At 47.5% G+C, this 27296-nt stretch overlaps 5 protein-coding genes across 5 annotated transcripts; 3 read left to right on the forward strand and 2 right to left on the reverse strand.

Annotated features, from left to right (window-relative positions):
• Positions 1–5462: 5462 nt before the first annotated feature.
• LOC118504874 (general odorant-binding protein 56d-like) lies at positions 5463–6366 on the reverse strand. The gene is made up of 3 exons (XM_036039925.1): positions 6135–6366; positions 5913–6050; positions 5463–5838 (listed from the first exon to the last, which is right to left on the reverse strand). The coding sequence occupies exons 1-3, from the start codon at positions 6213–6215 to the stop codon at positions 5578–5580; spliced, it is 480 nt and encodes a 159-aa protein (XP_035895818.1). The 5' UTR covers positions 6216–6366; the 3' UTR covers positions 5463–5577.
• Positions 6367–7980: 1614 nt separating this feature from the next.
• LOC118504876 (general odorant-binding protein 69a-like) lies at positions 7981–8802 on the forward strand. Its single transcript, XM_036039928.1, has 2 exons — positions 7981–8254; positions 8336–8802. The coding sequence occupies exons 1-2, from the start codon at positions 8192–8194 to the stop codon at positions 8675–8677; spliced, it is 405 nt and encodes a 134-aa protein (XP_035895821.1). The 5' UTR covers positions 7981–8191; the 3' UTR covers positions 8678–8802.
• A 3630-nt stretch (positions 8803–12432) lies between these two features.
• Positions 12433–14730, forward strand: LOC118504871 (leucine-rich repeat and immunoglobulin-like domain-containing nogo receptor-interacting protein 1). The gene has a single exon (XM_036039922.1). It carries the CDS (start codon positions 13061–13063, stop codon positions 14519–14521), a length of 1461 nt encoding a protein of 486 aa, XP_035895815.1. The 5' UTR covers positions 12433–13060; the 3' UTR covers positions 14522–14730.
• A 977-nt stretch (positions 14731–15707) lies between these two features.
• Positions 15708–26309, forward strand: LOC118504873. The gene is made up of 3 exons (XM_036039924.1): positions 15708–17128; positions 24883–25247; positions 25400–26309. Exons 1-3 carry the CDS (start codon positions 17035–17037, stop codon positions 25535–25537), a joined length of 597 nt encoding a protein of 198 aa, XP_035895817.1. The 5' UTR covers positions 15708–17034; the 3' UTR covers positions 25538–26309.
• LOC118504872 (coagulation factor IX-like) lies at positions 25709–27205 on the reverse strand. The gene is made up of 2 exons (XM_036039923.1): positions 27106–27205; positions 25709–27036 (listed from the first exon to the last, which is right to left on the reverse strand). Exons 1-2 carry the CDS (start codon positions 27164–27166, stop codon positions 26285–26287), a joined length of 813 nt encoding a protein of 270 aa, XP_035895816.1. The 5' UTR covers positions 27167–27205; the 3' UTR covers positions 25709–26284.
• Between the last annotated feature and the right edge of the window lie 91 nt (positions 27206–27296).

A 27296-nucleotide genomic window follows, 5' to 3' on the forward strand; every position in this document is an offset into this window, starting at 1 on the left:
TTTGAGTCTCGACAGGGAGCTTTCAGCGTGTTTGCTTTCGTTCTTTCTACTTTTTCTACTTCACAGGAACTGCTATGCTTCCACGATTCTATGTGACTCCCAAGAAACGGAGTGGAGGTTGCTGTGAGTAAATATTAAAACAGTCCACTGACGAACGGCAGCGTGCGACCACTTCCATTCCGGTCACGTAAGATTTTTCCATTACCGATCCAGAATGTTGGCGCTGCCGGGTGAGTTTATGGCCGCCGTGTGCTGCCAGTAACGTACGAGTCTGTCGGTTTATATCGGATCCCGAGGGGTAACGCATGAGGCTTTGAGGATACTTTCGATGCGTCTCCTTTCTTAAGCACATTTGGAACAGTTTTATTCTACTTCGTCTTCGATTCGAAGGTGGGAAAAGTGTTGGCGAAAATTCTATCAACCCGTCCTGATGTTTACCACAGCAAGACACACATCAGAGGCAAGAGATAGTAGAGATTTAGGCACAGATAAGACTGCGAAGAGTTGTATTGATTTTAAAAGAATGTTTCAGCTAAAATTAAATATTCAATTTGTGTGCTCTGTTTGAATTATTGCTGCTCATTGCTAGTCCTAATGCTCCAATATCTGTACAAGACGTTTCAATTGAAAATGATGACATTTCTCCGCACCGATGTACTACCACACCTTACTGCTGACCATTACAGAACAACGTCACTTCATCCATATCAATTGCTTGTCCACTGCAACCGTGCAACTTGTGCTCCCTTCCAACAAACCCTTCCAACCCCACTCAGTACAACAGTTTGTATCGTCCACCACGCCGTCGCACCACATTGCCTACATTTAGGGGTTAGAGTTTCCTCGGCGAGAAAAAAAAACTTCATCACAAATCCCGAGCAACATATTTATGGCAAAGTTTATGGTCGAAAACACACACGAAAACCAATCGCATGAACGTGCACCGGACATGACAATCATATCGCGCCCAGCAAATGCACTACTTCTGTGCATGGTCCTGGAGAAGCAGGGACTTTTTGTCCATTCTTTGTGTGTGTGTGTGTGTATGTGTCCTGCTTATCGCAGCACGGAGCGATTTCTTTCTTAGCAGCAGGGCAGAAACATAATAACGACCGTGATCATGACGACCGGAGCATTTGCTTCGAAGTGGCGCCAAAAAGGGTGACGACGGCGACGATGGTTTTGTGATTTCGATTACGAATACCAAGCATCTTGGGCGGATACCGGTGGTGTGCCCGGAATACGTGAGCAGCGCCCGTGAAGATGATGGACAATTTCCATTTTAATCGACTGCAAAAGAATGCGTTTACGACTGACCGACCCTGACTGGGGCGGGCTGATTCGACTGATGTGCATGCAGAAGATAATCAACATTCAACGGGCATATGTTACAGAAGTAGTTCACCAACTGCAATAGAACCATTGTTTATGTGCTCAATAACAGTAAATATGAGCTCATGTTCATGTTCATTTCCACAGCAAGACACACGCGATCGTTGCAATTGAATTTTGAAACGAAATACTATCGCCCATTAAAATCCTCTAAACAGGGCACCCCGGTAAGGTATGACATGGCCTGTCGCGATTCTGTCAGCGATGAGTATTTAATCGTTTCTCCCTGTGGGTTGTAACAAGCAGTAAATAACCTCAGGCGGAAAGTGGACTGAAGCTGAAAAGAAAACAGACAACACACACTAAAGCCCATAAAACTTTCAATGCGCAATTTGAACAAACTCCAGCACGTGACGTTTGACTCTGGCTCGTGTGGCTGTGTGTGCATCTGTTTTGTCCCCCAGCAAACTTCCACCCACTGATCCCTACTTGTTTTTTGGAAAAATATTTATAACAACACACACACACACTCATACACACCCATGGGGCCAAATAAATAAATAGAAAAACGTACCAAATAGCGTTGATTTTGGAGAGGATTGTGAGCGGTCACGGCTAGCCCCAAAAAAAGCTCCCTTAGCTCTTCTTCTTTTCCGTTTTTTTTGCTCTTTTTCTGGCGGGCTGGTACATTGTCGGAGGAAAAGCCAGAAAAAGGAGAGAAAGAAAAACATGTTCGGAAAAAAAACCTCAAAACATCAAAATCAAACGAAAGAGTAACGGTGCGCGAGATGGGTAAAGAAAAATAATAATAAAAACATGCACACACACACACACACACGCACACAGAGGGTTTGGGAAAAACTCACAAACCGGTCGTGTAGAATGATATACACAAAAGGCCAAAACGAGTTCCCGCCACCACTCCCCCCCCCCCCCCCCAACCTCCTTCCTCTCAGCGGGAAAGCCGACGGAACAGTAAAACAAGCCAAGCCCCGAGGAAACACGTCCCGACCGCACCGGGGAAAAAACCTCTGGGAAAGCTAATACGCGACCGGCCGTGGTTCGGCGGAGGGTTTTCATTTTTCTGGCCCCAACTTAGGGCAGGGTGAGTGGGAGGGGCGGTACACACAGGAAACGGGGGTTGGCAATAAAATTTGAATAAATTGCAGATGTTCATGGCGCTTCCTGTCATCGAGCTTTCCGCTTTTCATTTCAACTTTCATTTCCTGTCTGGACGGATGCTTCCCTCATCCTCGTTTCGTGCTCGTCAGCTATCCCTGTCTCACGTACTCCCACACACACACACACACACACACACACACATACAAACGATTTGTTTTTTTTTTGCTTGCGTTTCGATTTTGTTTTTCCTTCTTAGCGTTTCTTGCTACTTGGGAAAGGCCTCCTTTTCCGGGGAAACGGGATACCTGCTTCGGTTCACCTTCCCTTGGTTCAATTTCCGGAAAAGCTGTTCCATGTTGCCGGAAACCGGTGCAGGTTTGCTTTTCACCCCTACGGCTAACAACAGGCCTCCAATTTGGCAGAAGTAGACGGATTCCTTCATACTTCCAGACGCACACTACAAGATACAAATGGCGTCTAGTTCAGTTTACTCGATCAAATGGAGACCGCCCGTTTTCGACCATCAGGTGTCTTATCGATGAATGGAACTGTTTAAAGGGCTTGACAGAGGGTTTCCCTATCGATATTTGTCCTGCTGGAATTATGCCAGAATAGTTCTTTTTATGTGTATGAAGAGCATCTGTTCAAAAATTTAGTTTGGAAGAATTGAACCTTGCACTATAAACCATTCGCATTCCTTTTGACACAATGCGATGACACAATCGCATATTTAATGTGGAACATTTTGAGCAACTAGCTATTCGTATTCTATTCGTCTCAACTATTTCTTTGGCTCTCAAGACATCTCGGCCTTGGCTTGCTGAATTTGGTTTCACCCGTGGCTGTCCATCCATCCTGTTTCAAGATTTTAAACTTTTTAAATCTAAATTTCACATATTTAGATGTTTCTGCTTCATTTCAAGATTTTCCAAAATAACTGGTATATTCAATATTTATCTACTTGGTGGTCAAATGATGATGTATCATCCTCATAATATGCTCAAATAAACATGATAAAGTAAAAGTTTCATACAAAAAAATCAATTACATTATGCCGTAGGGTACATTATTTTGACAGCTGTCACTTTGACATCTAGCACAGCGCTGACAAAACTTTTAGTGCACCAGCATTCGCTGCAATTGCATCACGAAATCACTCACCGGGTGCCTGGTCCCGGTGGTCGTGTTCAGGCACGAATGAAGTTTAAATGCAGTTGCCCGCTTGTTGTCCCTTCCCCTTCCCTTCTCTCCTTTACGATCCACGAAAGTCGACCGGAAGTCACGTTTTACCGAAACTATTCATTCACAATACGGTTTCCCTTCGTTTATTTTTTTGCTACTCTCCCTCTTAGCCTGATGACTGTCATCTTGCACGATGTTTGTCTTGGAAAACGTTGAAGAAGTTTTTAGCCTCCAAACACACACACACACACACACATTGAAGAAACATGGCGCTTTTTGTTGATGGAGACGCCTTGCCTTCTTTAGCCGGCGTCCTTGCGCCTTCGGTAGCCAATTTTCACATCCCGATCGCAACTCGTATGCAGAAAATAGACAGTTAGTGTCGTATTGTGACTGCATTTGCATATGCTTTCCGTTCCATGGATGCTTTCCGTTCCTTGTACGGTGTCACGGACGGGGGAGTAGAGAACAACGCACAAAAAAGCCCTGGCTGCCACTGCAAACAATGCAGCTTTTTCTCTGGTAAAATAGTTTTTTAACCTACTCCCAGCGAGTGTCTTTTCAACCAATATGTGAGCCCTTCTCTGCTCCACAAAGGCTCATACCAGAAATGAGCAAACCTCCGTAACTGCAACTCGCATCACACACATGGGTCATGCATCGCATTTTCAAGCAACATAACAAACCAAAACATCTGCATCGTGCCCACCGCAACCACTGCAAGCAGCTTCGGCATGGGGTAATGTCACCCCGTTTTTTGCCACTATTACCACTCTATTTTCTCACTTTTTCATCGCTGTCGGGTTTTGTGTTTGTCCCGAAAAAAAAGCTCCCATCGACACACTCAGTTCATGCAACTCGTTCGCTTATCATTTCCCGCTTGAAGAGGTAGAGGTGTGAACACTTGATCAATTCGCCCACCAAAAACCACCGGAAACTGGATTGCAAATGTGAAACGAAAGAATGAAATTGCCGAACAGGAGACTTCTTTTTGCCTTCTCCGATTCGTATCATGATAGTTAAAGCCCCCCCTTTTGCATGGTGGATGGGAAAAATAAACTCCCCCGTTGAAAAGATGGCACACGAAAAGCGGATTTAGAATGCAATAGTTGTCATTCCGGTTCAATAGCGCGAAAAGCTCGTATCAAACGATCGTCTCCACAGTCGATGCCAATTTTGTTGCTTCGAACACGACCAGGTCGGGTAACACTTCCGAGTGATATAGCCAGCCATTCGTGCCTTGCACTAGCTACTGAAGGAATAACACCGAAAAAAGTGAAAATGCATTGGAAATGAATTTTCGTTACATTTTATCGTGCTATTCCACCTGAACATTTGGTAGTTCCTGTATGGAGCCGGAAACCTCATTCCAGATAAAGCAATGAAGCTTTTGATTACGTTCGAGTCTGTCAACGAGGGACACTTCCAATCAGAATTGCCAATTTTTAAGCAATACTCCGACATCTACCAGCATGATGCATAGGGTTCAAAGTGCCTTAAAGTATGCAATCGCAATTTTATGAAATATTGCAATTAGACACTCCTATCAGATCCTCTCTTCTCCCTGTCACATGGACTGTGGTATCCAAGAAGTCATCAAGAGTTTTTTGAAGCCTTGATCTGACAACTAATTGCTGTCACCAGGTTCAAAACTGTTCATGAGAGCGATGGACGACAAATTAGTTCGTAAAGTCCTAGTTATGCCTTCCACATGGACCAAAGAGACCTGAGGGCTCCAAAATTTAATGAACTGATCACGAGGACGCCTTCAACACAAAGACAGCTTCTAATAGTTTGTGCCCATACAATTTTTCACAATTTTGATATTTTTTATAATAATTTCACTTTTATTTCCTTAAAACTTAGAACTCTTCACTAGCTACTTAGGAATCTACAATCAGTCTTAAGCTATTCTCTTTATCCCTCTTCATTCCATGCTTATCACTGCTGCAAGTTTCGCCGACCAATGCCCTTACGCATCTGGAACAGTTCCTTTGGCACCTTGTGATTGCTGAAGAAACACTTGTACATCTGATAGGCAGTGTCGCACGCATCCGTTCCCTCCACAGCGCACTTCTTGATCAGTTCGTTCACCTTGCCCGCCTCGATGCCCACGGTAAGCTTCTCCCGGATGACATCCTGCTGGATCACACCGTCATCATCGATGAAGCCAGCCTTATCCAGGAAACACTTCACGAAGCACTAATTATTGAAATGAAAAATATGTGTAAATCACACCGAATCGGTCAACAAGCTCACAGCTTTTCTTCACAAACCTTTGCCTTCATAGTATCGACGGTGAAGTCTCCACTGAGCACGCGGAATGCGTTCTTGGGCAGAATGCCCGTCTCCTTCACACACTCACGAGCGTTCTGATGGATGCGTCGGACTTGGTCAGCCTCCATCCGAGCACCCTACCCATACGAGGAAGCAAAAAGTTAGGGGGTTGAAATTAAAATTCTTCGATCACTGGTGCCCACTCTCACTCAGAATCTCACCTTAGCGGCAGACACGCCACACGCACCGAACATCATCACCGCCAGCACCGCAAAGGTTACGATCGTTTCGTTGCACTTCATTGTGTGATCGTGGCCGTTTAAATTTCCCACCGACGAATGTGGTTTATGCTCAACTTCAACTTCCAACTGATTTAATTGCCTTCTAGCAAGCAGCACTCACTTAGCGCGGTTCACCTCCATTCACGGCGCGGTCAACGGTACTTATAGCTCCGTCGTGGGGTCACACACTCCGGCAGCGTCTGCGATGCGGGTAACCCACCGCTGTGAAGGGAAAAGCGGGCAGCGGGTGTGAAAGAAGGGGGTTTACAGTAAACAATTCAATTTTCATGCTGATTCATTGAGTTCTTCCGCCGACCCTCGGAGGCATGCCCTTGGCGGTCGTTTGAAGGAACGCGTGCAGCAGCAAGGTAAGTGAAATGTTTTGCTCACTTCTTCTCTCGTTATAATTTTGCATGCCTGGTGAAGGTTGGCAAACCCGAGGGGTTGCTTTTTCCTTCCAGTTTTCTTCGATTTCAACCCTTCCAAGTAGATCAAAATTTACCAAGAAATTAATCTGACTTATTTATTTTAACACAGTTTGACAAATTACTGTTTAAAAGGATTCAACCAGAAAAAAGATCAATTGGTGGAAAATTTAATTGTGTACCTCGAATTGCATACATTCAGGCGCTTCTAATTTAAAACGCTAGGCAGAAGACCTTAAATTCATTTTAATTCACATTTCGAGTGCTAACTGTTGAGGTGGTGCTGTAAAAAGTCACCCAAGGGTTAAATGAAACCTTGTCTAATTTTCTTCTCCTCAGGGATAACTTCATTGCACAAGGGTATATGGTAAAGTTTTTGCTTTTTCTCCATTCCTGCTACTCGAACCCGGTAAACCCCTGGCAGGGAAAAGTTCCTATAATAAGCATACACAACGTAACCATACCCTTGGACACAAAGAACCACAACAATAACATTATGCCACAAACATGGATTCTCGAAGAAAATGGGGAAGGAACCGTGGCAAGCGAAAGCATTTAACAACATTGCACCAACAAACACCAGCTGTACGCACACAAACCACCATTCGATCTCGATCGTATCAGCGTGAGACTCCAAAATATCGTATGTTTCGCTTGTGTCACGTGTCAAGCATCCTTTCACATTTCCCGGGCTGGAGAGAAAAACTTTCCTTCCACCTGGTGTGTCTTGCAGTGAAACGTGATGGAAAGTTGCACATAAGATGTAGTAAAATGCAAATAAGCAGTCTTGCAGTTCGGTAAAATGCTCTTACAGCTTGTAACTGAAAGAAACAAAAATATTGTGATTTGTTCGCTCGTCTGCATCATGCACGCCCAGGCACCATTTGCAATGATTAAAGCCATAAATTAAAGGCAGGAAACAGGCATGCATCAGAGTGGTGCTTAAATTTTGAATGCAATTTGCACCACTTCTACGGGACAAATTATTGAACTGCGGGCAAAAGTGCAGCACCATCATCAACCAGGGCTTCGCCAAAGTCGTTACACCAATCCATGCCAGCGCCGTTCAATTATGTATCGCTACTCCACCTTCACGGCCAGGGCCACCGGACACTTTAAAAGGGCTTTCTCTCCAGCACGAACGAATGTTTGCAGGTGCATAGGAAATTAGTGTTCGTACCTTTTAACCGGTTGCATACGAACCTCCAGTACGAACGAATTGCTTTGTGAGGCTTCGTGGGCTTACATCTGCCCCAATGCAATGGGAATGTGTGCATGTAATTAATGATTCCAAGATAGGCAAAGAATGGAGTGGAACATGCGCACGAACCAGAGGTAACATGAACTTGAACTGTTCGAAAGCTTGCAAAACACAAGTACGTGGATCGGTGGGATGGATAAACATATCAGTATCACGCCTTTTGCGAACATCAGACCTGAGTCTGGGGGAGATCTTCTAACCTGGGTGGGATATGGCTCAGTATATAAGGCATTGGATTAGGTCAGTAGGCTATAAGAACATTGCTGAGTCTCTCATTGGTATCTCCCGAGCACCTAACTCTTCGTCCCAATATGAAGCTTTCAGTATCCTTGTCCAACGTTTCCCTTTTCATCGTGCTAGTCGCATCAGTGAATGTAAGTAAACCAACTGTTTGAAATATTTCAACGCCATAGTATCCTAACCTCTCGTATGCTGATTTCTTCACATCATTTTAGGCATTCACTCTACGCCAACAGAAGATGGTAAGCATCTTCGCCCTGGAATGTATGGCCGAAACGGGCATCGGCGCCGACTCGCTAACGAAGCTGCGTGACGGCGATCTTACCGCGAACGATCGTACGGCGAAATGTTTCATGAAATGTTTCTTCGAGAAGGAGAACTTTATGGATGCGGCGGGTGTGCTGCAGTTGGAGGCGATTGCGACGGCACTGGAGAAGGATTACGAGCGGGCCAAGATTGATGAGATGTTGGAGAAGTGTGGTGTACAGAAGGAGGATGCGTGTGAAACGGCGTTCAATGCGTACGAGTGCTATCACGATCACTATCAGAATCTGTAGAGCTGGTAAAAGTCAATCAATTTTTGACCTACGAGTCATCTATTGAACTCCTCAAAGTGAGCTAATGTGGGCGAATAGTCAAACCGTTGAAGAAGAGAAATAAAACTGACATTTGTTGCATAGTATTTCCATCAATTCTATATCAGTTAAAAATGGGAAAAATCGCTATCGCTCAACTTCATAGCAAACTTCATTTAAAACTCCTTACACTCGAGACTCCATTCCAAACGCAAGATCATAAACGAATAACATCATTAGACGGACGTTATTGTGAAGTCGTCATGTCAAAACCCATCTCGCAAAAGGTAGTCAACAGTCAGCGCATTAAGCTGCCTTCCTTCGTTTATCATCATCTTCCGCGAGCTGCAGCGAGTGGATTTTGTTGGCCACTCCGCAAGAAGTCACCCCGCGGACCTGCCCTTCCGCCATTTTACAATGCTGATTATGCAGTAGGATTATGAGCGGCAGCTGTGCCTGTGACTTCTGTGCTCGTTTTGCCGACTGCAGACTGCCGACTGTCGAGCATAATGCACTCGTGGTTCGTGGTGCAAAGGCGCTGTAGAGAAATGTGCAACCATTGCAGTGAACCATTTATCACCTGCATACGCGAACAAGGTCCTCCCCAACTGTGTATGTGTACAGTATGCTTTGCGGAATGCAGATGTAGCGAAGAAAGTGGATTTTTACTTTGAAAATTCCGGTTATGTTCAAGTGAGACAATTTCATTCATCATCGAGTTCGACGCCTAAAGTTATGCAATTTGATGTTTCAGCTTCTTCATTGGATTTTAAAAATTTCGTTTGATGCTGCCTTTAAGGCCTTCTTTAATTTCACTTTAACCTTCCTTTTCACTTGCTCGAGATATAATTCATCCATCTCGGTCGTGTCTTGTCGTCGGTTGTCCTCACAAGTGTGCTAATTAAATTTTCAAGCACATCCGTATCATTTCCAAAACACAACTTCTCGCTTCTTCTCGCTGTTTGGCTACTGTTCACTTTCCTTCCATCATCAAGAGGAGACAAAACAACAACAAACGGAGCAATATTGCCCTCGAATGATGCCCTCGAGACGCTGCATCCTATGCATCCGTTGCGAGTTTTAAAGCCTCGCAACTTTCTCTGCACAAAATTCGGTAACGAACCTTTCGACAAACGGATGTCCATTGTTCCGTGTACGGTGACGGCCGGGTTTTCCTATCCCGTCAAAGAAAGACACTTTTCCACTTTTCCTCGATGTCTCCCTCTCCAGTTTGCCACTTTTCCCTCGGCCAATTTTGCGGAACGCTTGGGTAGATGAATGCCGAAGATCCTTTCCCTCGTTCGGTGCTGCTGCTCAGCTGCACTATTTGCATTGTGTTTCGCATGGCTGCACATCTTCAAAAGGCTGTCAAAATTACCCCGTGAAGGAAAGGGCATCGTGCCTGGACCGGATTGGCAAAGGAAAACCGTCCAACACCCAGCCGGCCGACCCCGGCTGCTGGATTGCGGGCTCGTGGATGAGCGAGCGAGAACATCGTGAAGACACTCCCGTTTCCGGATGATATTGTTGTTTTCGACGACAGGGATGATGATGGAGCGTGCAATGCCTGCATTGCAAAAATTGTTTGAAAGGCAGTCTGCTTTCCCAAACACGGGAAAAGGGAAAGTTTTCGCCAATGATGAATTGTCCTGTTTTGAGCTGTACTGCATTGAGCATTACAAATGAGAGTAACTTGAGTAACGATCTGCTAACAGATTGTTCTGGAAGGCGTTCGATTGCTTGGGGGAGGTCTTTAGAATATTTGGACCATAACAAGCAATTATTGCTCGAAACATTGAATTTGCAAGCTCGCACATCTAATCATCGTGTTGGAAGAAGACGAAATCGAACACCAATCAATTAAAGAGCATTTAAAGCGTCATGAGAGTTCGCTCAGGATTTGGTTCACCCATTCCGCTAAACGGGCCTCATATCACATCAATTAAAGTTTATCGAGCCACAAGGTTTCCCACCAGCTTGTGCAAATTCTCCCCAACCGAGTCGGATGTATTCCCATTACGCATGTATATAATTAATAATTGGATTTTAACCCTAAGATCTCGGCCAACCGAGTTCCCATCGCTTGATCCTCCGCCAGCCTTTCCCGTCCCGCCCGAAAAGCCAATCACCAGGAAAGATACAATTTCATGTCACTGTACTTGTCCTGTCGGAGTGGAAACGCAATTGTGTAGCACCTGCACGAACATGCCTGCACGGGTAACACAATGATGACTCCTTTTTCCACGCTGTCCCAACCTGTCGAGTCCGACGCTGATGGAATTTCCATCAATCCATCCGTCCTTCGTTGAGGTGCTGCGAGTAAAAATGAACCTCAGCCATCCATCTTCCACCGTGCAGTTTCAGGAAAATCACAGACGGAAAAGGAGCTTCATCTTACACGGCCTAGTGTTACGCTACAATGTAACCGTAACAAATGACATGTTTTCCTTCCATTCACACGCACACACACACAAGCGCAAGCAGATAAGACAGCGGCAACCTTGCTCACTCCAGCCTTATTTATGTAACCTATTAAAACCCTGGCATTATCCGGTCTCCATCGGTCTGCAAGAAGAGACAAAAGCCGAGTGGATAAATCCATTTCTGCTCGGTGCCGGCAATATTCACATCAATCGCATCAGATCACCGGTCCCCGATACGGCGACACACACACACACACACACACACTGAGATAGCATGCGTCACGTTTTTGTGCCACAGATTGACAGCTTTTGTCTTGCAGCCTCAATTCTTGCCCTTCCCGTTGGAACGGCTGAAGCAAGGATAAAGGTCACACAAACATTGTTCACGTGTCCTCTGTGGCCTTCCGATTGTTCCAACTGTGTCAGCGCGGCACCGAGAAGCTGTTGCAATTGTTAGACAGGAATTAATTATCCCGATTGCACGATTGTAATTCGTTGGGGCTTTTTGTTATGCCTTTCCCTTAAGCAGAAGAAAATTAGAAGCTCCAATAAATATGACTTTGTACATAGTTTGCGCCTAAAAGTATGCAATTACTACTGCACGGTTTATTGGCGATAGTTGAAGACGTATTAGAGCACAGTTGCCAGATCTATCCTTTACTAGTTAAAAAACACTTTCAAACATTATTTTGCATACATTTAGGCGCACTACTCCTCATAGAAATGACTGATAGTACCCAGATCAACACGCAATTGCTACGATGTAGTTTTAGCTGTGCAAACGAACTTCAAGTCCCTTCTATCGCCAACATTTGTAAATATTATAAATTCTAACCACTAATATCCTACCCAAAAGTATCACTCACACTATTTAGCTACAAGCATGCAGCTGGCTTCTAAATTTGGTAGAACAAACTTCAAAAAAACATCGTTACAGCTGCTGATAAGCGAGCTGGTATCGAAGGAAAGGTAACTCGCTCCAGGCAAACGATAACCCTGCGCATCCAAAAGGCCCTTGTCCAAGTGTAGCCGAAATTTATAGACGGATTAAACCTGCCGGATAACATCACACTAAAAACGGCATGAGGCATGGTGCGAATAATCGTACCGACATCATCTGTCACCTACCTCAATTGCCATCTTCGTGGAAACGTACCGCCGGATGTCCGCATGAATCAGTTGCATTTTTTAAAGCCCGTCACACAGCTTTCCGTTGCGTACCAGTGACGCTTGCTCAAGCAAAGTAAACTCCACCACCACCAACTACTGACGTATGCTGATAAGAAACGGCCCCAGTTAATAAGCTGCAGGGAAGCCCGCCAGCCAGCCCAGAATAATCAGTTGCCGATATCGCACCGAGGTCGTTGCAACACTGTCGAGCCAGTTTGGTCCCGAAGTCCAGGCTTTTTTTCGTTCCTTCTCTTCGTTATGTATTATTAACCGAAAGATAACACGATACACGGAACGGACCCTTGCCAAAGCGGGCAGGCAAGACCCTTTTATAAGATCTACCCGTTGATGGAAGAACGACAGCGCAAACCTTCGGAACGTGTCGGGTCAGTGTGCGGTTGACGTTGGTGAACTTTGGGTTGATTTTAATCGACGTCCCCATCAGGAGGATATCGCGAGCTTACAAATTTGCCAGCTGGACGTGCTGCAGTGAACAAAAAGAAAGCGTTGAGCGAAAAATCGATTCCTTTATAGAATCTGTGATAAGAAGGCTCCTTTTTCGCCGCATTGTGGAAACTAATTATTTTCGTCAAGTCGCAAGTGTCGTGGTCACGTAGCCTAGTACGTACCAGGGTGAAAGGTAGCGCACTACCTCGTGGTCAAATATTTGATTTGTGCTGTGATAATTTTTAATGAAAAGTCACCTCCGTTCCCAGTTCCCCGCACAAGCTAGAGATTAGATTTGGTGAACCGCCGCGAGAGTGTTGTGAAAATGAACGTTCGCATCATTGTGTTGCTTTTCGCCGTCTTTTTGTACGTGCAGGTGTTACGTGCGCAGGAGGAAGATCCGGTCGCAACGGATCCGGTACCTCCGGACGTTCGTGTTGTCGTGTCGCACCTTTGTCACTTCAAAAAGCCGCTGCAAGATCCAACCGACGTTGATGGCGATCAGTATTGCGATTGTGATGTACATAATTCGGCTACCGGGCTACCGGAGATTCAGATCGATTGTAAGCGGCATCAGCTAGGGGATGACTTCTGGCAGGACTATGAACAGTTGCCGCAGGGTACGATTCGGCTGGACCTATCGCATAACGGTCTAACGCTCGTGCCGCGCCTTAGCGGGGAGAAGCTACGTTATCTGAACCTCGGACACAACCAGATAACGACCGTGCCCGATAAGGTGTTTGCCAATGTGTCGCTGCTGGAGCAGCTGGATCTAAGCAGTAATCGTATCGAAACGCTCACCACAGACGCTTTGGGTGGGCTTTCCAACATCAAGCACCTCGATTTGAGCGGGAATCGTATCAGCTCGATTGAGGTGAATGCATTCTCGAACGCACTGCAGCTGAGACATCTCATCCTCTCGAACAACTCGCTCGGTACGTTCTTCAACCGTACTGAGGCTGACCTCTACCTACGGCTCGGAGTCACCAACAGGCTGGAAGTTCTGGAGATGCAACGGTGTAACCTCACCAACATAAACCTGGCCAGCGGTGTCGGTCTCGAGCGTGCCCTGCTCGGCTACAACCGGATACAGCAACTGACCAAACTTCCGAAGCAGCTCGCCTACCTCGACCTCAGCGGAACGCCGATCCGTAGCCTTCCGGCAAAGTTCCTGCCCCATCTGCTCCATCTCGAATCGCTCATCCTGCAAGACATGCCCATCCTCTACACACTGGAGGAGTACGCACTCTACGGGCTACCCCGACTGGCCATGCTCAATCTACAAGGCTCTCGTAACCTCTCCTCCATCCATCCGCATGTCTTCGGCCAGAATGTTGTCCGCAACGAAACCGACACCGAGCTGAAGCGTCTCATCCTGAAGGGAACCAACATCCGAACGCTCAACTCTACGCTACAGTTTGCGTTCGAGAATTTGCGTCTACTGGACATCCGTGGCGCTCCGCTGCGTTGTGACTGTCAGTTGCGTTGGTTGCGCGAACTGCCGAACCTGATGACACTCGGCGTCTGCGTCAAACCGAACGCACTGCGCGAGAAGAGATTCGGCACGGTTGAGCCGCATCAGTTCCAGTGCCGTGCGGAACAGTTTTGGATCTACACCATGTTCAATGTGCTGCTAGCGATCCTACTGATTGTGCTTGTGTCGATCGGTATCTTCCTGATTGTGAGAGCTATCCGGCCCAAACCGCACGTGCAGATGAGGATGGTCGGTGCGACGAGTCCGTATGCACGCGTTACGATCGAACCGAACAGGGCAGAGGTGTTGTAGAGAGTGGCGCATCGACGAGAAGCACCCTTTCCTTGGAACCTTCCCAGTGATCTGTACATAGAAATGACATAGGAGTTAAAAGTCTGGTGTAAGATTAAATGTTTTGTAAGAATAGACTGTAAATGTACATGTAGACTTCTCTTTCTCGAGTGAGCTAGACGTAAGATACGAAATTCAATAAAATGGAAAAGTTTTATATTAAACCACTATTTTTCCTCGCTTTTACTAGGGTATCACGACTTTTTTGGAGGTCTTTAGCTACTATCCAAAATTAGGAGTCTTCCTTCTGAATGGTTGCCTTCCAGTGACATGCTCTTAAGCCACAAATATGTATAACGAGTCTATCTTTATTGAAAGGAATTCATCCCCTGTTTGTATGATCGTTTACTTGATTGAATCCTAAAAGAATTACCTGATCGATTGCTGGGTTATGACTACTACCAATTGTTGGAATTGTTGATTCGCATTCGCTTTTAAAATCTCGGTTTTGCTTATCATTAGCCACTTCGTTGGAGCACAGTGCGTTTGGCAATAGTCTCATTCAATCAATGTGACAGCGAGCTACCTGCACATCGACTAATAAAACTCGAGAGAAAGGGAAATAAAACATCAAATCTAAGAAAAACCACCAAACTATTCACATGGATCTTTAAACCCCGTTACGTTGACCAGTTGAAGTTAACTCTGAAGCTGAGAGAGATAAAGGGTGGGAACATAGCAGCCGAGTGCCGATTATTTGGTTGTAAGCAAGAAAGAAAGTACGTGCAATCACAAACATAAACAACTCCAACGCCCTTCTCTACTACCGGCTGAGAAATTATAACCTCCAGCAAACCTTTCTATCCCACTGTGCCGCTAGGCAACCCGAAGCAGTTGAGCAGCTTTATCGCGTGGCACCTGCACCTGACGCTTCCCATCCGTCAGGCCCATCAACATTCCAGCCGGTGGTGGTTTCGGGTGTTGCCCTCCCATCTCGCCTTGACCCTCGTCGTTGGCTGGTTTTTGATGGCGGGGTTTGCTAGGCGAAGGTTTAAATTTCGTCTATCAACATCTTTTTCACCTACATTCTACCAGGCGAGAGCTTCTTGAATGGTTAGGCAGAGTGACGCACCTGTCCCGGGCCCTTTCCCTTCGTTGGCCCACTTTTGCGAACTCTCCCCGTTTTATTCTTGTTTGGAATTTGCCCACGTCAACAGTAAAAACTCAACCTCAGCTTTCAAGCTTTCAAAGCAACGCAACGGCGAGCACGAGAGCTCATTTGCTTGTCAGCTGTTAAAGATCGTGGAGATCGCCCGATATCTTCCAGATGCAGTTACGCTCTTTCTCCGGTTCTCTGGATCTCTTGCGAGAGCAACAACAACCCTCGCCAAGATGGGTGCGCCAAGTGTGGGATGCCGGCCTCAACAACCACAACAACAACAGCAACCATCACCCTCAAAACGGGGAGTATGAAAGACAGAGAGACCGCCTTGCCACCGTGACAACCAGCCATGATCTTCGATGCTCTTCGCAACGATCGCACAAACACCCCAAAGCGGGAATTATCTAATGCCGCTCGGTTGGTGGAGAACCGCCGATTTCGCCCGCCAGTTCTGCTCGGTTACTCGAATCGTACGATCGTAGTCCGCGTGTCGCTCGCCGTACCGGGCCAAACAAGATCGTGCACGGGGGTCGTGTTATTGTGTTTACGTACGCACACTCGTAGTGTTTCTCCCAGTTCCCCGTCCGGTGTGTAACTGCTACCGTAGCTAGGCACCGAGTGGCCCACATTTCTAGCCCAGTAATTGCCCACAAACTACCAGAGGCCCTCCCTAACTAGACCGACAAGTAAACTCCTCACGAGAAAGGTTGGCTTTTAATTTTGGGACGTCTTGGACGACTCATTTCGAAAAAGCAGCACAACAACGCCAAAACTCGAAAGGCCGCGAAACAACCGTTACTGTAATCGTCATCGGAGACCGCCTTCCGTCAGCTACTTCTCGGGGTGGTATTTTGGCAATGTCTACACACGGCCCGTTCGTTTTGCCTCTCTCGAAAGGTTCTGCGTTCAGTGCGAAATTGTAAAAGTGAGTCCTACTGAAGTCAGAAGGCAAAACAAAAATGTGACAGTACAGCTCGCTACTACTACCGAAAAGTGACAGATGAGTGATAATTAGTGTGTGGACCACCCTGTGCTATTTGCTCCCCATGCTTCCTGGGTGATCTTGTCCGTTCGGTGTAAACGTGTACACGACTAATTGGTCTTGCCCGAGTGCTGAGTTTGAGAAAGAGAACCGATCGAGACAACAGGGCGAAACGTCACCTAGAATTGTTCCGGCGACATAATGCGCATGGCGCATCTAATTGCGAACATCAACAACAGCACAACCAACCAACTACCGAGGGAACGGTTACGTCTGGCAAGCTGTTAGGCGCTGAAGTCTCTCTCTCTCTCTCTCTCGTTTGTTCCCTGCCTTCCTGTATCTTCCTGGTATCGGTCACTGCGAAACCAATTACAGCGTACGCATCACAAAATGCCCTGTGCAGCGTCCTGTTGTCCCTTTGCCGGTCGATCTGGCCACGGAAGCGGAAGTTCCACCGGACCGGACAGCAATTCTCACGTAACAGGTACAGTAATAACCCTTCTCGAACGTGTCACTTGTAGTCTCGGGGCCGTGTGGAGGAAAACACAGTCGTCCAGGCAACGGGCTTCGACATGACTTACCGGGGCGAACTTCACATCCTCATCGATGACTTCGATGAATGGACGATTTCACTATCCTGAGGCCCAGACCGTATCTCTCTCGCAACTCGCGCACACGGGATGAAGATTATCTTTCGCTGGCGAAGCAAATTGTTGCACCCCGTGTCGCTTTGCTCGGTGCAATCGAAATGCGGCACAGCTTGTCGCCATCTTTTTTTTTGTTTGAGCCTTTGTCACATAGACTTGATACAAAGTTGAGCGGCAGGTTTTTTTAGGTTAGTAAAACGTGACGAGAGTAAAAATATTACACGGACACTGCCGTACCTGCTTGATCGGTGCAAAATGTGTTACACAACTTCAACTTCATTGTGAGGAACACACTGGCCCGGACTGGACCGCTGGACATTAATTTGACCTGCTCATTTTACTGCAATTTTATTGCACAACATTTTGCTCGGTACTACCGTTTGCCGTTTCCCAATGAAATGTACTTCGACTTTTAACCTCACTTGTACCTTAAATTATTCCACGAAATAAAACAGCCCGCGTGCCTTACGGTGGATCGTGGATCGTACACAGCGAGAACTCAGCTCAGTGCCGCTGGACCTTCAATCCACCAAGCGGACTGATTAGAAACTTGTTAAACCTAACCTCACCAAACATCACACTCCGCCGGCGCTCCACTCGCACTAAACCGATACTCGTTATCCAATAAATTCCATTTCGCACCGTCCACCGTACACCCGAGAACAAGAATTGGGAGGACCGCTCGAAACTCCACCCGAGCGGCCCCAACACGGCCAAACGGACCGTGTGTCCGGAGAGCTCGTGTTTCCGCGGCTTCCCACACTCGGTGGGTGGCTTCCGGAAAATGGGGACGCGGGCGAATGTGTAAGGTCGTGGCGAAAACTACTCCCTACTACAAGACGACACTCGTCGCCCGGGTTACACATTACGAACATGTGTTGCCCGCGCTCCGGGCACGAAATTAATACCGATGTCCAGTAAGTCGGTCACCTAGCAGCAGCAGCAGCAGCAGCAGTAGACAACGACAACGACCACGGGGCGACTGTTGCTTTTATGATGACGATTCTCTGCTGTCGCTTCAATGTCCCGGTCGCCGGTGGTCCCAGAGCGATGGGAAGCTGGGAAGATGCAAATTCGCGACATTGCACCATCGTTACCGGTTACGAGGGCAAGCGAGCGTTAAATCGAAATTTCGCTACCGTGGACCAATGTCGAGCCCGGCCGGTCGAACATTCGCGCTCTGGGCGATGTTTGGGGACGTTTAAGGACAGGTTGGTTATGTTTCTTAATTAGCCGAATCGACTTTAGTTCTTCCATTTTTTTTGGGTCGTGTTAAAACGCTCAGCGATCTAGTTGAACGTTCATTTTTACGGCACACACCGGATCAGCATTTGAGTTACAACACCGAGGGCTTATCTTAGAACTAGAAATCTTTTCAGTGAGTTAGGAAAAAGCTAGTTCGAGTCTTTGGCTAGAATATGATCTTCGGATTCCTTGAGGACAGATGGGATTTAATAATTGCTGCGACCACAGCTGTGTTGTTTATTATGAGCTCTTCCAGCAAATACAGATGGTCTCACACATTTTTGAACAAATCCTCGGACCCGATTTTTCCGTCCAGGCAGATTTTAAACACATCAACAATACTTTTCCTCCTTGCTCGATTGTCACACTCTTCAACAGCCATCAAAGCAATGTTCTCACTCGTCGACACTAATTAATCCATCCAATCGGAGAATGATGCGTGTCTCGCCCTTGCCTTCCAGTCTGACCAAAAAACGGAACCCAAACGAACCCATGACATATCAACAGTTGTACAACATTGCTTTTCCTTTGTGCCGACAGGACAAAGCGATCTGTGCCCGAAATGTGTCTCCACCACCGTCAGGCTGCCGTGTGCCCTTGTGTGATAGGTTGTGGCTCACGCTTGACGAGCCAATTTCATTCGCAAGCAAACACACGCCGGCCGGCCAGACGCGGGCAAAGAAAATTTGACGAGAAGAAAATGGACGGGAAAAGCGACGAAAAAACCGTACCAATGACCAAGTGGTGGTGGTGGAGCTACAGACAGATTCGGGAATAGGAAGCCTCTCTGCCCTGCCATCCTACGCTTCTCCGTTCGCAAATTAACCTCCCGCTTATCCTTTGACTTCTTCGCCCGAGACACGCCAACGACAGACCGCTCGTCTTCACAGCGTCACACACATCCTCACGAAGCGATGAACGCCGAAAGCGTGACACAACTGGCGACAATGGTTCCCCGTTGCCCGTTCCTTTCCGTTTTGGACCTCGGCCTCCCTCCCTTCCCATCTGTCTTCCTTCAGGCCTTTGTACTTTGGTCCGGATTGTAATTAAAAGTTCGTCCCGCTATTCCACGTGACGTTCGGTCGGTCTGTCGGTCGGTATTCGTCCGGCAGAACGGTGCGCTATAAAAACTCGACCCTTTAAGGGAGCGAACCGAATGTCCAACGGCCGGCCGCGCCGGTGAACTTTAACTTCCCGGTCCATGACCAATGGAGCTGCTTTTTTCTGCTTTTCGTTGCCCCAAGTTGCGAGAGCGAATCATCCTTCTCCATAGGTGGCGCGGAACATTTGTCGAAACATGTTACAAAATCGTACCAAATGAATGTCCCCAGCTCGTCCGTTCTCCACGTCCAGAGGGGGGGTTTTTGGGGTGATATTGAAAAGAATAAATTTCGTGTACCGGATACCAGGCTCCAGTCCAGTCACCCCGACCGGCGATCCTGGTCCGGATGTCACCGGGGGCAAAAGATAGCTTCGACCCCCAATGCTCTGTCATGTGCTCCGGAAACTCAATGGCGAAAAGGCACCACCATTTGGGGTAAAAGAGTGGTCCTGTAATTTAGCGCCCCAACCGAAAACCCCCCAGCATCTCCGTACAGGGGTGGTGAGAGGGGGGCCTTTTTATTTTACTGATTACAGGATGAACGCCACACCGGCTGGCTCGGACGTCCTCGAATTCGGTCAGCAGAAAATATAGGTTTTAATTAGTCCGACGACGGGTGTGTCGACGGACGGGATTGCCGACTGTTGCTGCTCAGGGAACCGATTCTTTCTTCTCCATTCAAAGCCCAAACTGGACGAGGGATTGGGAAATTGGACCATTCGATGGAAATGCTCGAGAGTTTGTCGGGATAAAAAGCGTGCCGGACATTCAGTGCAGCGTGTATGAGTGCATCGGTTTTAATTAATGTAACGTGCATCTTTTGAATATGGTGGGTGGCTTTGTTGGTTCCTGATCGAATAATGTTGCATTAGAACAGGCGCTTAGAGCCTAGCCAAAATTTAATCAAGCTCTGGAGGATGAACCCGACCCTTGGTAACAATGTCTTTGCTGTAATGGGTTCTAGAAACTAGCCCTAACAATAGAGAACTGGGAAAAAACGAGCTAACAGGTAAGATTTTCTGGGTCCAACTGGACGTAAAACATTCCTTACAAAAAGAGAGGCGTTACCTGGACCACCAATGTTTGGGAATAGTATGTCTAGACTTGATTTACCTGCCAAAACACCATCTTTAGGTATAAGAAACTCTTTACCAGAGCTTCCAGGTATTACTTTTAAATTATGTATAAATTAAGGCTCCCAACACTCTCAAGGTTTAGTTCGTTGTCTAGCCTCATCTGCGGTGCGTCTTCACGATGAGGCTGTTTACGGTTGTGCTTTGGTGTTTGCTCGTTGCAGCCACTTCGAAAGGATACGTTATATCGCGTCGCAAGCGCGAGGTGCTCATCCAATCGATTGATCCCAGTGAAAGTGATGTGGAAAACTCCTGGTACGAAGTGACATCGGAAGACGAAGACGAGGGAAGAACGCTTCTCACACGCAAACGGGAAGAACGGAAGGTCCTCCTGGAGCTGTACTACCTGGGCAAGATTCTTCGAGCTTATCGCCGTCCGTGGGCTTTCGGAAGTCCCGTGTTCAAGAGTGCGCTCGAGCGAATTACCAACAAGGAGCTGCTCGATCAGTTGGAACGAAAGCTACGCAAGGTGAACGGGTTTGAAGAGATCTCCCGCATCGGGGCCGATGGAACCGTTCCGGATCAGATGCACGTCCAGCTGGCGAACGATTATCGACTGCTTGCTCCGATCATGGTGCGGACCCTGCGTAAGATTCTGGGCCTCAAACACGGTACCGGTGGACTTGACATCAACGATAAGGACGACGTTATTGGAGAGCTTCTGCGGGATCAGCAGCGAGAGTGGCTCGGTTTGCAGCAAGCCGTCAGAGACCTAAAAAGAGACGGCGTTGTGGCTATCGTCGTACCGGAGAAGCACATTACCGCGCACAAAGATCCGGTATATTTCGAAACCAACGAGCTCGATGTGATCCATCCAGCGGCGGAAGAAGCGGAAGTCTATGAGCACCACCCCGTTGAAGAGCTAGTAACGGAAAGTGAGAACGATCTTCATCAAGAGTATCAGTGGGCCGATGTGAAAGAACCGGAATGGGAGCAAAAGAACATCCAGTGGGGACCTCGCCCGCATTCGTTCGACTCCGAAGCGTACTACAACCTATTTCCAGGCTACAAGCCTTCGTCGTCATTGTGGGCCAGTGTCTACGGTCCAACGGATGAGGAAGATGTTAATGAGACAGATGGCACGGAGAGCAGCATTCAAGCGTTCGATGAAGATGAACCGGTGAACTTGATCGACGATAAGAATGACGTGCTGTTGGTGGATTTGGAGCCGGAAGTTGTAGCGGAGCACGAACAGATCCCCGAAGATATGGTTTTCGAATCGTTGAGTGGACACGATGAAGATGCGAAGCCTCTCTCCGTCCAAGAAGCGGAAGTTCACGTGTCTGAAGAAGTGAAATTCGAGGAGCCAGTGGAACTCAGCGCAGACAGTGATGGAGACATCCCGGAAGATATGGTTGTGGATCAATTTGTGAGTGGTGATATTGAAGAGGACGGCGAGGAAGAAGCTTTGGTAGATAGTTCTCCAGAACCGGTACCCGTCGACGAGGAACAACCGGTCGAACCGAATCCAGCAGTCGTTGAAGATATTCCGGAAGATATGGTATTCGGAGCGCTCATAGACACGAACGAGGAAAGTGTTGACACAGTTACGGAAGTACCATGGCTTGGTGCTGAAACCGGTACGCATTCGAACGGTACCGAGGACATACCAGAGGACATGGTACTGGGAGCGCTAGTCGATACAACCGACACAGCTCCGTACGACTTTTCCGACGATAAATACGCCAATGCTCCTACCGATGAGATTGAGGGTCGTCGAAACAACAACCGAAGAAGACAGCAACTAAAGCAACAGCAGCAGCCGCAGCAAGTTCCGGTTGTTATCATCCAGCAATCGACGACCGTGGCCGAGGTAACTCAATCGCCAACGGTGCTCAACGAACAGATCGAAAGGGCTGCCCGGGAGCTGATCGCGATCGAGCTGGACAAATTCTTGCTGCTCGTCGAGGAACTGTCGGGCGTGGATGGCGTGTCGCAGGAGTTTGATCGCACCGATCGGACGCGTATGATCGGATGGGTCAATCAGGACTTCTCACCTGCCATCGGACTCGATCAGCGGGATCTGGTGAAGGCGTTGTTTAAGCTGCTCAACACCAAGGAACTAAGTCGCGGTCGGGTCGATCTTCTGGCGGCCCTGGAGTTCCTGCAATCCCAGCTAGAGTCGCAGCTGGAGAATCAAGCACGAGAGGAAAAGATTGCCCCAAAGGAAGCAGAACCGAAGGAGGATGATTACTTCGCGCGGTATTACGGAGTGAATGGTGAAGCTGCTGAAGACACTGCTAGAATCGAAACTCCGGATGAGGTTGTACTTGGGAGAGAGAAGGAGGAAGTCACGCCAACCGAATCCGTCGTGGAAGAGGATTTAAAAAGCGAAAGTAAAGCCGACGTCGAACGCTGAGGATGATAGCATTAGCCGCGTACCACGAATAGACGGGTTTCCGACTGTAAAGCGTAATTTTTGGAAGTGGATCGGCACACTGGCTGAGAAAATTTTTGTGTCCTAATATTGTGTTGAGATCGAGTCATGTATATAAGCAGTATTTTAATAAAGAGAGCAACTCTGGTGGGTTATTAACGAAAGCTTCCTTGTAACGACTTTTCCTAGGTAGAGAATTGTTTCAGGTATCAGAGAGAGAAGGGAAGTTTGGAGGCGTAAATTTCAACGAGGTAGCTTTTGGGTTGATGGGTATCATAGCTCCTCTACCTGGCCTATAATGAGCCTGTGGTTAAGTTTAGCGCTTCCAGAAGAATTAGTTTCCAGCAGATCGTCAAAATGAGAACATCCTACCTTTTGCTGTGGTTCGCTTCTGTACACGCCTCTATAGAAGGATACGTTGTTTCTCGTAGCGAGTTTGACCCAAGTGAAAGTGATGAAGGCAGAACTTTTCTAACAAGAAAACGAGAAGAACGGAAGGTCCTCCTGGAGCTGTACTACCTTGGGAAGGTTGTCCGAGCTTATCGCCGTCCGTGGGCTTACGGTAGTCCCGTGTTCAAGAGTGCGCTCGAGCGAATCACCAACAGGGAGCTTCTCGATCAGTTGGAACGTAAGCTACGAAAAGAGAAGGGCTTCGAGGAGATCTCCCGCATCGGAAGAGGTGGAAACATTCCGGATAAGAATCAGTTGCAGCTTGCGAATGACTATAGGCTGCTCGCCCCCGTTCTACTTCGGACATTGCGTCGACTTTGGAGTTTGAAAAGCACTCGTCCTGGTATTGGCAACAACGGTCTGATTGAAGATCTTGAACGAGACATCAAGAAGGAATGGCTGAGTAGAGAAGCTAGCGAAGTAGCGGGAGACAAACACGCTGCTCCAGAAGTACTGCCAGTGATTTTACTGGAATCTACAGGCGACCAGGAAGGCACCAACCATAACGGGACCAAAGAAGACTCTGATGAGACATATAAGCAGTTAAATGAAATTCAAGATAGAAGAGAAGCTGCAGCTATAAACCTCGAAGAAAATGACAAAGACTCTGGTAGAAGTTTTACTTTATCGTCCTCAGAAGATCACGCCGCCTTCAACAGCACTGGAACCGACTCACCTCCCATTCCAGATACAATCTCCAACCTTATTGAAAACGAACTGGACAAATTCCTTCTAGTCCTTGAAGAATTGTCCGGAGTGGCCGGTATTGCGGATGAGTTTGATCTCTCCGATAGATCCCGCATGGCCGAGGACGTAAAACAGCGCTACAGCCCAACGGTTGGACTTGATCAGCGTTACTTCATCGAGGCAGTACGGACATTGCTCGCGGTCAAACAGCTCTACGAAGGACAGTTCGAGCTTCTTGAGACACTCGACTACATCCAGACGCAGCTAGACATCTTGGAGCAGGCTGAGAAGCAGGATTATGATTATCCGGACATTGAGCGGTATCTTGTGGATGCGGAATGAATGTGACTTGGAGCAGCTATAAAGAAGCAATAAATCGTGGCCAACAAACCTAGCTAATGTCTTAAGAGTCTTATTGATACGATTACGAAGCTCGTCCACCATGGCGAATGTACATTTGCTCACGTTCTTCCACCGCGATTCCCCTATCAAGCCGCTCGTGACAACTGTCAGTTCAAACTTGCACAAAGTAATAAAGCCATCGTGTTGTGCTAATTCCCCCTCATTGTGACCTAATTTTATCTCCCTTTGCTTCAGAGAAACACTACGGTTGCTACAAGACGGGCATCTTTTTCGCCCTCGCCATCATCCTGCTGCTGCTGGTCGGTTGTCTGCCCGTCTTCCTGCTCACCACCAACAACAACCTGATCCTGCTGATCCTGCTCGTGACGCTTCTGTTCATCGGTCTCGCCACCTTCCTGTACTTCCGCTGGCAGCGCAATCGAGCACTCGCGATGCGACGCACGTACGAGCAGCAAAAGTTTGCGCTGACACGCGTCCATCATTCTTCCGGCCCAACAGGCACCATCGCCACCAACAGCAACACCGTCGGCACCGACTCGTCCAAGGCGAATGGTGTGGGATCGAAAAATATCACCCAAGCCGCACTACCGTACGGGCAGGTACGTTTGCGTGGTTCCTCTGCTTGGTGGTTTTCCCTGCACGGCGCCACGCTCGGGTGTGGGTGATAAATTGTATTCCAAATAATTAACCTAATTAACGTGGACACCCTCCGACCGGGTGTCCCCCACTTACTCTCTCTCTCTCTCAACAGACTACAGCATCCAAATTAAGCGAACCAATCCGGACGGGAACACTGCAAACGGCCATCAAGCCCGATCCAGCATTCGTTGCGGAAGGAACGTTGCAGCGACCCACCACGAAAAGTCCGCCCCGGTATTCGTTCATCTGAAGCAACAAAAAGGAAAACTGTGCTATAATGTTGATAAATGTGCACACAAAACTGTGGTTACCAGCCTGCTCTCTCTCTCTCTCTCTCTCTCTCTCTCTCTCTCTCTCTCTCTCTCTTTTTGCTAGTACATTTAACCATTTTGTTTTAAATGAAACACGATTCAAACATTAATTGTACTTTCGCTCGAATGACGCGTACCGGTCCGGCATGTTGGCTGTTTGTCTGTCAATATTTTATTACCGCAGCCGGTAATCAACCTCAAACATAAATCTGCAACAAGCGCGTTTTTATATCGACCCAAAAGTAATATTGAAACTATTTTAGACCTAGTTAGGCGTGTTAGCAGGACACAGCAAAAAAATATCGCCCCGACTGATCAGGAATATCTGTTTGAAGTCTGACCGTTACCACCCGCAATGGCGCGAGTCCTCGCTGTGCCTTGCTTTATTTAATTTATATATCATGCTCGGCCGAGCCGATTTCCATGCGGTTAATTACGTTAGTGCGGTGTGAGGTTTCCACGTGGACAGGGTTTTTTTTGGTCGGTGGAGAATTCCTGGAGTACGCGGCGTATTGTCAATCGACCGGCATTGTTGTTGTTTACCGTCGAATCGCTTGTTTTACACAATTATTAATTACACATTCAATGGCGGATGTTTGTTCGATTTGAAGAGCGAAAATCGCCCCTTGCTGTTGTGCATAATTTAAGATAAAGCTTACAACAAATATATTTAGAGCCGTTTTTCTTTAAATAAATACTTCAACCGTTTGTTTTTCTAGTGCCGAGTCATTGTCGAACGTCAGATTGCGCGTAGCTTCCTCTATCCAGGGACGGTACCAAATGACATCGGTACAAATGAATGGTCCCGCTCCGCACACCTTCTTGCCGTGCGATATTAACCCAACCAACCAATCAACACCATCGATCGTGCCTACAACGGGCCCACCGGAATCACCCTCACAGGCCGTTGCGCCCGGACTCCCGACGCAGAACGTTCCGAAGGCATCCTGATTCGGGCACTCGTTTTGTGCGTGTAAATCACACTTCACCACTCGCAACCGATCGGGCAACGTATCGTCGTGATCGATCTTTCCAAAGCCCAACACGTCCGTCGCCGCCGGATGTTCGTAGTAGGGCGGCAGTAAAGGAATGACGGTTAGATTAATGCCGTCCACCAGGAACGGTTGTTCCACCAGCGCCAGAGCGATATCGTAAGGTCCGGCTGTACCGTCCTGGACGTACTGTTCGTGTCGTAACAGGCGGACGATGTCTCGTCGTTGTCCCTCGGTCTTTGAATTGCGCCACACAGTACCTGCCTGCGCTCGTAGCTTCATGGTGTCTTGGGCACAGTGAGCCGCAGTCAGAACCAAGCTCGCTGTGAGAAGTGTCCCACCACAGTGGTGGACGTAGCTAACCACCAGAAAATGTTGTAACTGCACCATGTACGTGTACTGCTGTTCCGACACATCTCCCCCGGTGGACAGATCCGGTTCCAGGTCTGCAATCAAAATGGAAAAAAAAATTAACCAAAACGTCTTGAAATGTGCCTAGAAGCTTATAAAGTTACATATACACTTGACCAGCGTGAGATCACTCACTAACGCTAACGCGATAGCAATCGTCAGCATACTGACGTCCAACCGATGCCAAACGGCGCAGATCGTTTCCACTTTATAAGCCAAATGGATTGTTGTTTTACACAAAGAAGTCTAATTAAAATTTTCTCAACATTTTCCAAACACAACTTGCGGCAGTAAT

The sequence above is a fragment of the Anopheles stephensi genome, chromosome 2 (assembly GCF_013141755.1).
Source record: "Anopheles stephensi strain Indian chromosome 2, UCI_ANSTEP_V1.0, whole genome shotgun sequence".
In the NCBI taxonomy this organism is placed as follows: domain Eukaryota; kingdom Metazoa; phylum Arthropoda; class Insecta; order Diptera; family Culicidae; genus Anopheles; species Anopheles stephensi.

Excerpts from the sequence above, each read along its gene's own strand:
- LOC118504871 (XM_036039922.1), top strand. The coding sequence starts at position 13,061 with ATGAACGTTCGCATCATTGTGTTGCTTTTCGCCGTCTTTTTGTACGTG.
- LOC118504874 (XM_036039925.1), bottom strand. The coding sequence starts at position 6,215 with ATGAAGTGCAACGAAACGATCGTAACCTTTGCGGTGCTGGCGGTGATG. Across the intron at positions 6,051-6,134 it reads GTGGCGTGTCTGCCGCTAAG|GGTGCTCGGATGGAGGCTGA; the intron begins GTGAGATTCTGA and ends TCGTATGGGTAG. Across the intron at positions 5,839-5,912 it reads TCGATACTATGAAGGCAAAG|TGCTTCGTGAAGTGTTTCCT; the intron begins GTTTGTGAAGAA and ends TTCAATAATTAG.
- LOC118504876 (XM_036039928.1), top strand. The coding sequence starts at position 8,192 with ATGAAGCTTTCAGTATCCTTGTCCAACGTTTCCCTTTTCATCGTGCTA. Across the intron at positions 8,255-8,335 it reads TGCTAGTCGCATCAGTGAAT|GCATTCACTCTACGCCAACA; the intron begins GTAAGTAAACCA and ends ACATCATTTTAG.
- LOC118504872 (XM_036039923.1), bottom strand. The coding sequence starts at position 27,166 with ATGCTGACGATTGCTATCGCGTTAGCGTTAGTGAGTGATCTCACGCTG. Across the intron at positions 27,037-27,105 it reads CACGCTGGTCAAGTGTATAT|ACCTGGAACCGGATCTGTCC; the intron begins GTAACTTTATAA and ends TTTTGATTGCAG.
- LOC118504873 (XM_036039924.1), top strand. The coding sequence starts at position 17,035 with ATGCCCTGTGCAGCGTCCTGTTGTCCCTTTGCCGGTCGATCTGGCCAC. Across the intron at positions 17,129-24,882 it reads CAGCAATTCTCACGTAACAG|AGAAACACTACGGTTGCTAC; the intron begins GTACAGTAATAA and ends CCTTTGCTTCAG. Across the intron at positions 25,248-25,399 it reads CCGCACTACCGTACGGGCAG|ACTACAGCATCCAAATTAAG; the intron begins GTACGTTTGCGT and ends CTCTCTCAACAG.